Consider the following 13,712-nt stretch of genomic DNA (forward strand, 5'->3'; position numbering starts at 1 on the left):
ATTGCCCCTGCCTGCCCCCATGCTGAGAGTACCTCCATCTGGGGCATGGACTTGCAGCTTTGTGAAACTAATGCCTGTTATTCTCCCTGCTCTCTCCTTTGTCCCTACAGCGCCATGGCTACTTATTCTGCCACATGTGCCAACAATAGCCCTGCACAGGGCATCAACATGGCCAACAGCATTGCCAACCTGAGACTGAAGGCCAAGGAATATAGTTTACAGAGGAACCAGGTGCCAACAGTCAACTGAGGAAAAAAATTATTAAACAGGCCTAAGAAGAAATCAAAAACCATAAGACACCTATCCCGCTCTGTTATTTCTTCATCTGCTGGGGGAGAAAAGTAAATTACAAACAAACAAGCAAACAAACAAAAAACAGAACTAAAATATTGGGACCATGGCAGAGAAAAGCAGGAGAGGAGCAAAATGAAAATTAGTTAACAAATGTTCCTCCTCCCTCTGGGATACCACCACCACTTGTTTCTGTGTGTGTTTATTTTGTTTTTCTTTCTATTCATGCTTTGCTTAATATACTCCAAGCTTCTTCAGCTAGGTTCAGCCCACCCAACCCCATGATTGTATGAAGTTTTTAAAAAAACTACAGCAGCCAAAGAAACCATATATACATCCAGAATGATTGCCTCTACTCTCCTCATTGACTTGTTTGAACCTCAGTGCCTTACCCTGTCCTCTTCCCAGTTCTCTTGATAGAAGCTCTAGGAGCTTTTGAAAAGCCAAAGTCTTTCTGGAGAATTTGTTCCAGACAGACATAATTCCCTTTCTCACTGTCTCCATCTTTGTTGGTCATGGTAAGGTTTTTCCATCAGCCTCTGAAAAAACAGTTGTGCACATCTGGTCACTGGACTGTCAGATCCAATGTAATTGGCTGTGTCTGGCTAATTCTAAGCACTAAGGTGTACATCTAAGCTATAGATTTAAGTTTGAAGCTATAGATTATATCACTATCACCACCACCCCTCACCATATGCAATCAATCAATCAATCAATCAATCAATCAATATCAATCATCTTAAAGATATTTGTTGTCTTTGAATGATTTGCTGTCACAGACTATTTGGTAGAAGAAATATTTTTCACCTGAGAGAGGAAGAGAAATTTCTCTAGTAACACAAAGAGTGAGTCGTAAAAGGCATGCCCACATCTCTTTCATGCCTTAAGGATAGTGAGATGCACAGTTATATATATACTGTATATATTTATATATTTATATATATATTTCATATATATATATAATATTGCAAGCTTCAGTTTGCAATTTCCCAAACAGTACAAAAAGCAAATTATACACCATCACCACTGTTCTTATCTCTATAGTGATGAGACATTAATTAGGGATCTTGCTGCTTTTCTTTTTCTACACAAAATTTTCATTAAAGCCACAGAATAATTGATACAGCAGCTGTTTTAGAACAGGTCTCATTTTCACATTAGGCCTTTAAATGGATTAGAAACTATTTGAGGCTATAAAAATGTCCTTGAGTTTGGAGCCTGAGCTCTGGTGAAATGCTGATACATCTGATCTATCATGGGAATTGCAGTTAGAGAGAGGAGGGAAAACCATTTAGTCATCTACCCTTTCTTCACTCAGCAGGAATATGAAAGACACATGTTTAAGAGGAATACCTAAAGGTTTTTCTAAATTCCAACATTTAAAAGGCAATTGTGGGCTATTTTTATTTTTTAATATTTTGAAATAAAGTTTAGTGTCTAGGGCTGGGAGCCAGGACTGATCTTTCATTTCTTTTTCTTTGTTCCCAGCCATGCTTTTGTAACTTGCCAGGTGGACTTGATCAACTATATTACCATGCTGTGCCTCCGTTTATCCATTTGTAAAATGGGATTAACAATACTTACCTACCTCACAGGGGTGTTGTGAGGCTCTATTCATTTGCTCCTTTATTCTTTCCTGTATTCTCTGTATGTCCAGCACTTTGTAGCCATGGGAGGAAAGGGACTATAAAAGTGTACAGTGTTAATGGAATGATACGGTACCTGAGAGCCTTGTTTTCTAGTAAGAAAATGCTACCTTGCTGTACATACTTATAACCTTGTATTTGGAAATGAGAAATAGGTTTATATTTTCAGATCTCTCAAACATCACATCATTTGACCAAAGAATAATTTAAGACACATAGAACAGAATTTTTTTTTAATTTATATTTTCATCCTGACCAGCTTAGTTCTAATAATTTTTAGTTGTGAGTGATTAAAAAACTTTGGATCAATTTTGGTCAAATATGGCAACTTTGTAGTCTGAGTGACAGGCAAGGATTTTTGGATTTAAGATGCACTTTTAGCACACATTTGTATTTCCCTTGGCATATCAGATTGAGCTAATCGTGATGTTATTTCAATCTAACAGCCACCAATCTGAAATTGTATTTCAAATGTTGATTCTGTAGTTCTTTAAATAATAATGAAGCTCATCTTATACATTTTGCTTTCACCAATTGATTCCTTCTTCTTTTAACACACTATTAAAATATTTCTTACTGAATGGTTCATGTAGGCTTGCTGAACAGCATGCATTACTTGCTTCCTGAAGAGATCCTTCATTCATCCTTTTGTCCCACTAGTTGCTGTGGATTTTCAAGTTTTGAAGGAACAGTACATCCCAACAGACTGACACATTCTAAGTGAAATGAGTATAATCCAAGAAATTGATGAACTTTGGAGGTTTGGAGTTTGGAGAGAATGGCTAAGAAGATTTGAATTATAGGGAGGGAACAGAAATCATACATGAAAAGGTTTTATTGAGAAGGGAAAAACCTTAGATAGAGGGACATGTGAAATAAAATCATTTGAAATTTTGATTCAGACATCCATTTCCAGTGGCAAACAGCAAAGCCGGAACCCACAAACCCAAATGATTGGTGAAATTGGGTGGTTTTATCCAATGTCTCAGGCAAGCAATGTCTGGGAATATCTTAGAGTAACCAGTGCTGGTCAGCCAAAGAAACATTCACTGCCAGTGAACCAACACCATAAGCATGTATTATCTAAGCACTTGATCAAGAAGCATACATGTTGTACAAGCTCTCAATTTTGTTCATTTACTATCAGTTTTTTAAAATACAAGTTTGGTATGTGATTTGGAAAAGAAACCTTCTGGATCTCAAGCCAGTTGTCAGTTGAGGGCCTCAGGGCCACAAACGTCAAGACATATCTCTGTTCTTCACCATCATGGTACTCCTGATACCAGATACAGGTGAATACATAGGAACTATCTGCCTGTGTCCTCAATCTCCCTCCAAACAAGATGCTGATTTGTAGGGTACTTGGCAGATTAAATTAAACCAGAAGAGGTGACTTAATAAAAAAGGGAATGACATTTAGGGTATAAAGATCTCATAAGAAATGTAATATGTAAATTATATCTTGCTTTATGTTGTAAAATATACATTGTTTGCGCTAGAATAGAAATGATTTCTTTTCAATAAAAAGAAAGGACACTACCATGTCTTTTGCTATATACACTTGAGCCTGCTGATTCTCTTCTCTTTGAACTTCGAAAACACAGATCTGCTAGAATCTGAGATTACATGCAGAAGAGTGAAGGTAAGAAGGGCTCATAGACAAGAGAACTATATCCGAGTGTGATATTATTTTCTATAAAACAGGAAAATAATCTATTTTTCCTCAGAAACAAAGACAACGGTAGGAAGAAGAGGGGACACTTAACTATTATAATAGATGAGAATAGAGTGGAACTTTTATGAGAGTTTAGCATTATTAAAATCAGTATCTTTAACATTCACAATACTGGACACCATATGGCAAAATACTTCATATAAGCATGACTGTTTGTTTTGGAGTAAAGAAATGAAAAAATAAAATTTCTTAAGCATCCATGGTGCATAGCATGGGGTGTGTGGTCATGGGGAAAGACAGTAAAACCAAATTGTGAGACATAGATGCTGTTTTCAGTTAAAATCTGGTTAAAATCAATTAAAATCTGGTTTAAAAAGCAACCCTAACATGGAAAAATATGCAACAGTTCAAGATAATATATTAATAAGTATTAAACAGAACAGATAAAAGGAGTTCAGAAGAACAAGAAAGAGAGCACGCTGTGAGCTGAAGTGGGAGACGGGTTTTACAGAGGAACTGGGACTTGAATTTTATCAGTAAGGATCTGTACAGGTGAGGAACAGGTGATGGCTTTTCAAATGAGGGTGTGGAGAAGAAGGGGTGAAGACAGGGATATAGGAATGAGGAATTTGTGTTCAAAGATATATGGCAAGATGGGCCTGGATGAGATGGAGAGTTAATTTTAAAGTTGAATGGAAGATACTAGAGATGCAAGTTGAGGCTTAATCTTGCAGGGTACTACACGTCAAATATGTTTGGACTTTTCCTCAGGCCACAGAGATCCACTGAAGGCTTTTGAGCATTAAAAAAAGCTATGTGAAAAAAATGCTACTTTAGCAGGATCAAAAGAATGAAGGTAAACTAGAACAGAACAGGAACTGGAAGCAGATCAGATAGAAGTTGCTGTGAGAGGAACAAAAAAGAAAGGATGGTTAGAAAACATCTTGCAAGGAAAGAATCACTGGGACTTTATACCAAGAAAAAGAGAATGGAGTCAAAGGTAATATTGGTTTAAAACCTGGGGACTGGGAAAATGAATCATTGACAAAATTGACAAAATCTACCCAAAATGGGAAAGATTCAGCTACAGAAGATAAACACAGTTTTCGTTGTATTATTGAAGCTGAAAATCCAAAGGTAAGCATCCAGTAAGTGAAGACAAAAAAATGGGACTTGGTACCAAAGTCAAAGATGGAGATATAAGTTTGAAATTAATATTTAAGGAGGTGATACTTAGAGGTACAATAACAAATGGGTTCATTGAAATGAGAGAGTGCCATTATGACTCAAATAATTATTGCCTGTAAATGACTTTTGAAAGTAGTTTTAGCCAGGGAGGAAGATTATACTTTGAAGAACATCTCTAGCTGGAGAGATGGCTAATAAAGTCTATTTAAAAGAAGCTGTTTGAAAAATAGGAGGAGATTTAATCTTCTTTATTATTTCAGAGTTAAGAGAGGTTTTCAATAAGAATGGAATGTTTGATATATTCAAATGTTATAGAGAAGACCAGCTAATTGGGAATGGAGGAAAGGCCATTGGATTCATGACTTTTGAAAGTACAGTTTACCTGAGTACTGGAGGAGGAAGGTTGATTTAGCCAGTTATGGTAGGAATAAATGCTTTTAAAAAATGGAACCATTTGCATGGCATTATAAGCCTATTAATAAGGATTCTTTCATTTGCAGGTAGCAGAAACATCAAACTAGTCAGTCAAATTTATAAAGAGGCTTTATTTGAAGGACAGCTCATGCAGCCAAGACATGCTGCCAGAGCCGGAACAGCCCCAGGGATCCTAGACCCTGGAACAAAACCTGTACCTGTTTTCATCAAGTTGAGCTGCTCTAACAAGATACCATAGTCTGGTAGCTTTAAAAACACACAGTTATTTCTCACAGTTCTGGAGGCTGGGAAATCCAAGATCAGGATGCTGGCAGATTCCATATCTGGTGAGAGCCCTCTTCCTGAGACAGCCATCTTCTTGTGGCTTTACATGACAAAAAGAGTGAGCTCTAGCTTCTTTCTCTTATAATGACACCAATTCCACAATGGTGGCTCCACTCTCATGACCTCAGCTAAACCTAATTACCCCCAAAGACACTACCTACTGGCAATATCCGATTGGGAGTTAAAGTTCCAACATATGAATTTAGAGGCTACACAAACACGCAGTCCTTTTAAGGTAAGAATATTAGTCTGTTCTCACACTGCTAGTAAAGATATACCTGAGACTGGGTAATTTATGAAGGACAGAAGTTTAGTGGCCTCACAGTTCCACAGGGCGGGGAAGGCCTCACAATCATGGCAGAAGTCAAAGGAAGAGCAAAGGATTATGTTACATGGCGTCAGGCAAAAAAGCTTGTGCAGGGGAACTCCCATTTATAAAACCATTAGATCTCGTGAGACTTATTTACTACCATGAACAGTATGGAGGAGACCGCACACATGATTCAGTTATCTCCACCTGGTCCTGCCCTCAGCAAGTGGGGATTATTACAATTTGAGGTGAGATTTGTGTGAAGACACAGCCAAACCATGTCATTCCACCCCTGGTCCCCTCTAAATCTCATGTCCTCACATTTCAAAACCAATCCTGCCTTCCCAACAGTCCCCCAAAGTCTTAACTCCTTTCAGCATTAACTCAAAAGTTCAAGTCCAAAATCTCATCTTAGACAAGGCAAGTCCCTTCCATCTATGAGCCTGTAAAATCAAAAGAAAGTTAGTAACTTTGTAGATACAATGGGGGTACAGGCATTGGGTAAATACACCTGTTCCAAAAGGGAGAAATTGGCCATAATTGAAGGGGCTACAGACCCCATGTGAGTCTGCAATCCAGCAGCACAGTTAAATCTTAAAGCTTCAAAATGACCTCCTTTTATTCCATGTCTCATATCCAGGGCATGCTGATGGAAGAGGTGGGCTCCCATGGCCTTGGTCAGCTCCACCCCTGTGGCTTTTCAGGCTACAGTGCCCCTCCTGGTTGCTTTTTCACAGGCTGGTCTTGAGTGTCTGTGGCTTTTCCAAGAGCACAGTGCAAGCTGTCAGTGGATCTACCATTCTGGGGTCTGGAGGATTGTGGTGCTCTTCTTACAGTTCCACTAGGCAGTGCCCCACTCTGTTTGAGGGCTCTCACCCCACATTTCCCTTCTGCACTGCCCTAGCAGAGGTTCTCCATGAGGGCTCTGCACCTGCAGCTCACCTCTGCCTGGACATCCAGGCATTTCCATACGTCTTCTGAAATCTACGTGGAGGTTCTCAAACCTCAATTCTTGACTTCTGTGCATCTGCAGGCTCACCACCACATGGAAGCTGCCAAGCCTTGGGGTTTGCACCCCTGAAGTCACAGCCCAAGCTGTATTTTGGTCTCTTTTAGCCATGGCTGGAGTAGCTGGGATGCGGGGGCACCAAGTCCCTAGGCTGTACACAGCAAAGGGGCCCTGGGCCCAGCCCATAATACTGTTTTTCCTTCTAGACCTCCAGGCCTGTGATGGGCAGGGCTGCTGTGAAGGTCTCTGACATGCCCTGGAGATGTTTTCTCCATTTTCTTTGTGATTAACATTTGTCTTCTTGTTATTTATGTAAATTGCTACAGCCAGCTTGAATTTCTCCTTAGAAAATGGGTTTTTCTTTTCTATTGCATCATCAGGCTGCAAATTTTTCAAACTTTTATGCTCTGCTTCCTCTTCAACACTTTGCTGCTTAGAAAATTTCTTTTGCCAGATGCCCTAAATCATTTCTTTCAAGTTCAAATTTCCAAAAATCTCTAGAGCAGGGGCAAAATGCCACCAGTCTCTTTGCTAAAACATAGCAAGAGTCACCTTTGCTTCAGTTCCCAACAAGTTCCTCATCTCCACCTGAGACCATCTCAGCCTGGACTATATTGTCCATATCATTCACCATCAGCATTTTGATCAAAGCCATCCAACAAGTCTCTAGGAAGTTGCAAACTTTCCCACATCTTCTTGTCTTCTTCTGAGCCCTCCAAGCTGTTCTAACCTCTGTCTGTTACCTAGTTTCAAAGTTGCTTTCACATTTTTGGGTATCTTTACAGCAACAGCTCACTCTACTGGTACCAATTTACTGCATTAGTCTCTTCTCACATTGCTAATAAAGACATACCCAAGACTGGGTAATTTATAAAGGAAAGAGGCTTAGTGGGGCTCACAATTCTACATGACTGGAGAGGCCTCACAATCATGGTGGAAGGGGAAGAAAGAGCAAAGGTATGTCTTACATGGTGGCAGGCAAAAGAGCTTGTGAAGGGGAACTCCCATTCTTAAAACCATCAGATCTCATGAGACTTATTCACTACCATGAGAGCAGTATGGTGGAAACCACCTACATGATTCAATTATCTCCATTTGGTCCCATTTGGGATTCAATTATCTCCATTTGGTTGGTAAGGACACAACCAAATCATAGCAGTAAGTCCTTACCCTTCTATTAGGCAAGGCCCATATACCATGCCCTGAGCCTTACCTATATTCCTCTGACTGTGTGCCTCCCCTGAGAAAAGAGTTTATGGAGCCACCTGCATGTGCCCACCTGGAGCCTACGTCCCCAGTTCTTGACCATACTCCAGGTACTTGAGATTTGAAATTCCCTAAACAAGTGATCCCAAACCCACTCTTAGGGCCTGAACAGGCCTCTTCTTGTGGTTCATATATCATTGAGGGGCAGTCAAAAGGCTACTTTTGGTGGAGGTAGACCTGGGGTATGTGTGCTACAGTTTACACACACACACACACACACGTCCACTTTTGGTGAACGATGGGGCTGGGGTGAGGAGAGAAATGGGAAGGCTACAGGCTGGGGCCAAGGTCTAACTTTCTTCTCCACCACTGCCATGCTCTGGAAGGAAACTCCAAGTAGTATGAGAATCCTAACAGCAAACCTGGCTGTTCAAGTCATTATGAAGGTATGTTTGTTGTAGTAGGAGACTAGAACACACTTTAACAAACTGTTAGCTTGATTTATAACACAAATATATGGATATAAATATGCAGACCTTCCATTTCTACTCTTGCCCTGAGCACAAGACTGGACAAGGGCTCCACACTCCAGCATTCTTTCTATTTCCATCTCTTATTTTGGCCTCTTACTTTCTCTTATCTGAATTCTTTCCAACTAATCAGCCTTTGAGCAGACAAATAGTATGGGTAGTGGCAGCTTGAGATTCACATTCTAATGAGGGGCAAAGAATCTTCCATGCTGGTTCTAAGCAGAACAATCTAGGGGAAAGATTCTGGTTAGCCTGGCTGGGGTTATATTGCTTTCTGAAATAGCACTGTGGTCAGGGGGTGGGGATCCTCTTATTGACCAGACTGCTTTATGAGGAACACTCTGATATGTAGATCCCTGAGTACCACAGAGAAATAGTCATGGAGCAGGATCAGCCTTCTATAAGAAGGGAAGTGCTATACTGGAAGGAAAGGGACAACAGACTGACAAAAGCAGCAGAGATTCAATTTCATTCCATGCCGGGGGCCTAGCACACACACCACTTTCTTCCCATTCGTAGTGCCTCTGCTTAACATGATGCCAAAAACTCTCAAGAACACTTATCTCAGAACTCTGAGGCACCCATATTTTTCAGTTAGATCTGTAGGTCTAACTTATGATCCTGTCATCTATAGCTAAGGTATTTTAACCATTCCTAATGGGTGTGGAGAAGAGAGGCTAACAACAGTAAAATTTTCTTTTAAGGAAGATTAAAGGGGAATATATATATATATATGTATATATATATGTGTGTATATATATATATGTGTGTATATATATGTATATATATGTATATATATGTGTATATATATGTGTATATATATGTGTGTGTATATATATATGTATACATATGTGTGTGTATATATATGTGTATATATATGTGTATATATATGTAGTGTTCACTTGTCTGTAGCATGTGACACCAGGAACACGGAGGACTCAATCCCTTGACAATAAAGTGGTTTCATTGGCCAGTCTATCCAGCACACACATCTGCCTACTTTACGCTTTGTTCCCCATGCATGCCCAGGCCTGGGAAACAGGCCCTGCTCTATTATCCCCATGGATGAGTGACATACATGCTTTTAGATCTGGCTTGGCTGCTTTTTGATTCAATTTCTGGAGATTCCATAACTAGACACTAATATTGTTGAGTCAGAAATATTGTTGAGTTATATACTTGAGTCTGAACCCATCCCAACCCCACTTTGTTTCTTCTTCTTCTTTTTTTTTTCTTGACAGGACTCAGTGGTCTGCTCATTCCTAAGACCTCAATTTAAAGGTTTCATTCTAATCTTCTGCCTTTTGGATAGAATGACACAAGAGTTTTGGGCAGAGATAATCTGTCCTTGTCAGGCAAGATCCCAGCAGATTATAATTTACAGTGGGAGGGAGAGTGGAGTCCTGGCCCGTGGGGAGCAAGGACAGCAGGAAGGCATTGGGAAGGGGCTAAGGAAAGAAGATTTGCAGTCATTTCTCTAGCTCCTTTTAAGCCTCAATACTTTTCACTGTGTTTCACAATTCCTGGCTTTATTTGAAAATGGGAAAATGTTTCTACCATTTGGCAGATTCTGACCCTTGGTATGATACTCAGGAGTCTTGGGCAGCTGGTCTGAAATTGAGATCCTCCAGCTCTTCAAACTACCACAGGTCATCTAGGTCTAGATTTGAAGGCATGCACTTAATAACACTCCACTTTCATCTATCCATTTTTACATTTCTGTTCAGGTACATTTCAACTGTAAGTGGCAGCAACCGAACTCAAATTAGGCTAAGATAGTCAATCAGAATATTTATTAGATGGATGCAATATGGTCACAGGATGAAAGGGGGATTTATAAGAATCAGAGTAACTCTGAGAACCTCAGGTCCTGGAACCAAGACTCGATGTCACCAGGACTCCATCTCCCACCTCTGCAGGCAAGTTTTCTCCTTGTAGTAGGGAAAGGGGCTGCTTGAAGGTACAGACTTACCTCCATTTAGCTTTGGAAGAAGGATCTTAGAAACAAGCTGCTATTATAGAAATCCCAAGGGAGAACTCTGTTGTCCTGCCTTGGTGTATGTAACACTCATGAGTCAATCATTGTGCCTTGGGGGTGCAGGTGTACTGAGTAGCCAGACCAGCATTGCCTGCCTGTCTAAGACACCACTTGGGTACCAGTGCAACTCCTCTTGTCCCCACTTGTAGCCCAGTCATTACTGCAGTGCCCAGTCTCCATGATATTTCCACCAGCCTTGAAGATAGAACTTCAACTAAGCCAATAGATAAATGCTCCCCAATTTTAATCTGTGTGCATACAGTTATTGACCATCAGTCACCATAGAAATGGTGGCCACCTTGATCATGCATGCTTTTTACCTGTATTCTCTCAACCCCTCATTCCTGCTCTGTGGGATCATTTTCCAAGTAAACTTCCTGCATTATCAGCCATTACCTCCAACTCCACTTTTTGGAGGGGGCCACTCAGGCTGCATTCTTATCAAAACTATGAGGACTGGGTAGTGGAGATCTGTCGTTATCAGAAGATAGATGAGGAAATGAAATGTAGGCAGACAAAAATAGCACAGGTACACCAGAGAAAGGAAGAAGAAAGATAACACTTTTGATTGCAAATTGTTTTTAGCTCAATTGGTATTACCTATTTCTTCTTACTAATGTTGGCAAATATTTGCTGCAAATACTTCAATTAAAACTATAACAACTTCTTTCCTCTCTCCTGTGGAAGAGAGAATTAGCATTTTAGTAAAGTCCATTTGCCCTTCCTTCTGGGCACACAGGTAGATTTCATTTCTCAGCATCTCTTGCAGGTAGATCTGGTCTCATGACTAATTCCTAGCCAATGGAATGTGAGCATAAATGGTATTTGACAATTTCAATCCTGACTCAGACCTCCCATTCGCTCTTCTTGCTATTTATTCCAGCTGGCTGACTGAGATGGCAACTTCTGATTAACTTTGGAAGCCACAGTTTAAAGATAGTAAAGTAACAGTCAGCCTGGACCCAGAAAAGTGACTGCATAAAGAAACGCTGCAACCCTCACTGACCTGGAACCATACAGAAGTGTGGTACAACAGAGAAATAAAGTTCTATTATGTTGAACCATTACATGGCAAGGTCTATTTGTTACTGCAACTCAGCCCTACATAAAAATATCCCCTTCTTCTTTCTTTCTCCCTCCCTTCCCTCCTACCCTCCCTTCCCTTCTGCCTTTCTTCCTTCCATACGACCAGCATTTTAACATCCCTGTGGTAACTCATAGACTTCTAGTTCTCAATGAACAGGGGAAATTATTCTCCCACATTAGATATTTGAATATGTAATACATAGTCTTGTGGCACCTGGTGCCCTTAGATTATTGTAACCTAATAAAGTAAATTGAATGTTATAGTAAATAAACACACTAAATAACCCTTTCAAGAAATTAATGCCTGACACTCTGGAGTTCATGGAAGATATTTCAAACTGTTATTTTAGTTATAAAAAGTCAGCATTCCTAAAAGAAAGATAGCTAAGTCGTCAACAAATTAAAGGCATCTGAGAACTATTTCCTAGAGTCACATATTTATTTGCTTAGTGTCATTCAGTTAAGCAAAGGTAAAATAAGGCTAGCAATCCTGGACAGTCAGAGAAACTCACACATGTGCACAGGAAGACATGAACAAAAATGTTCATTGCAGCATGGTTTGCAATAACAAAGTATTGGAAACAAACAAAATGTCCTTCAATGGGAGGATAAACATACTGTGACATGTTCAAACAATGGAATACTATTCAGAAATAGAAAATGAAGGAAACGCAGCTACATTTATTCACTTAGAAACATAACTTTGAGGGGAGGACGTGTTGTAGAAAGATGTGCCACCCTTTATAAAAAGTTTAAAAATGCACACTCTAATAGCATGCTGTTTGTAAACATATATGTATGTAGTAAAAAAGCAAAAAAATCATAGATGTGAGAAATAATTTCATAAAATTTCTGAATTGTTTCAGAAACAATTTCAGTAAAAGCAACTTCTGAACAAGGGCGCAGAGGATAGGATTGGGACAGGTATACTGGGTGCTTCTAATACGTTTGAAATATTTTACTTCTTAAAAATACGAAAAGAAAATATAACAAAATATTAAATTTGATACAAGCTGGGTGGTGAGTATAACATGTTTATGGTGCTAACCTCTGTACTTTTCTGTGCTTGTTATAGTTTAAAATTTGTTAAATGTAGAAAGAACGAATGGGCAGGTATATTTTACAGCCTCAGCAGAGGGAGATGTGGGGTTGGGGTGGGTATGTTTGTGCAATCCTTGTCTTTGCTCTAGCCAAGCAGGGAGGAGGGAAATTGTAATATATTTTTAAGAAAACTACAGAAAGTTTAGTTGCATGCAATTCAACTTGTCCAGTCAAGCTTTTAGATGTAAAAGAGTCAAAGTGTCTAGAAGACTTCTACCAAAAATGTCTCCCTTGGTTTACTACTGTACCTAAATTGACACAAGCAGAGACTTATTCCTGCCATCACCGCACAGTTTCCAGGAGTCTCTCACTAATTCTGTTGCAAGAGGGGCATGGACTCAACCCGTGCCTTGAGATAATTATTAACCATTTCCACAACTTCTTGGTCTTAAAGGAACAGGACATAGTTTTGATGCATGAGACGAGGCAAAAGAGAAGTACATGTGTGAAGTCTGGGAGGATTCTGCTGCGGAATAGCAAGCATTAACAGGAATTCTACAGAGGGGAATTTCAGGGTACAACATGATGTAATGGAAAAAACATGGACCTTGGTTCCAGTTCCTGCTTAGCTGCTTACTTTCAGAGTAATCTTGGGCAAGTTGCTTATCCCCTGAGCCTTTTTTCTTTTGTAAAATGATACCTACATCAGAGATTAGTGGCAAAATTAAAGAAGACAACATACATGAAACATTAACACAGTACCTGTGTCACACTTCAGGTTCCCTTTTCCTTCCATACTATCAAACGACAACTCAGATACATTGGCAAGAGTCTTGGGCTGCAGATTAGGAGGCTCAGATTCTCCGTGTGGCATTACAGCAAAAGAAATTCAAAGACAAGGGCAATGTGGCAGTGAGAAGAGGAAGAAAACTG

The 13,712-nt window shown here is 39.7% G+C and overlaps 1 protein-coding gene across 4 annotated transcripts in view; it reads left to right on the forward strand.

The window, feature by feature from the left end:
- Positions 1-11,658, forward strand: part of PRRX1 (paired related homeobox 1) — an 84,081-nt gene extending 72,423 nt beyond the window's left edge. For 2 of the 4 annotated variants that reach the window (XM_010371313.2, XM_010371312.2), the window contains one exon: positions 111-3,476. Coding sequence is in view for 1 of the 4 variants with exons in the window: in XM_010371312.2 (XP_010369614.1) it covers positions 111-249 (139 nt within the window). In the remaining 3 variants the exon portion in view is untranslated. Of the gene's footprint in view, positions 1-110; positions 3,496-11,535 lie in introns of those variants that run through there. The other 2 variants (XM_030936953.1, XM_030936954.1) reach the window with 2 other exon arrangements.
- Positions 11,659-13,712: the final 2,054 nt, after the last annotated feature.

The sequence above is a fragment of the Rhinopithecus roxellana genome, chromosome 8 (assembly GCF_007565055.1).
Source record: "Rhinopithecus roxellana isolate Shanxi Qingling chromosome 8, ASM756505v1, whole genome shotgun sequence".
In the NCBI taxonomy this organism is placed as follows: domain Eukaryota; kingdom Metazoa; phylum Chordata; class Mammalia; order Primates; family Cercopithecidae; genus Rhinopithecus; species Rhinopithecus roxellana.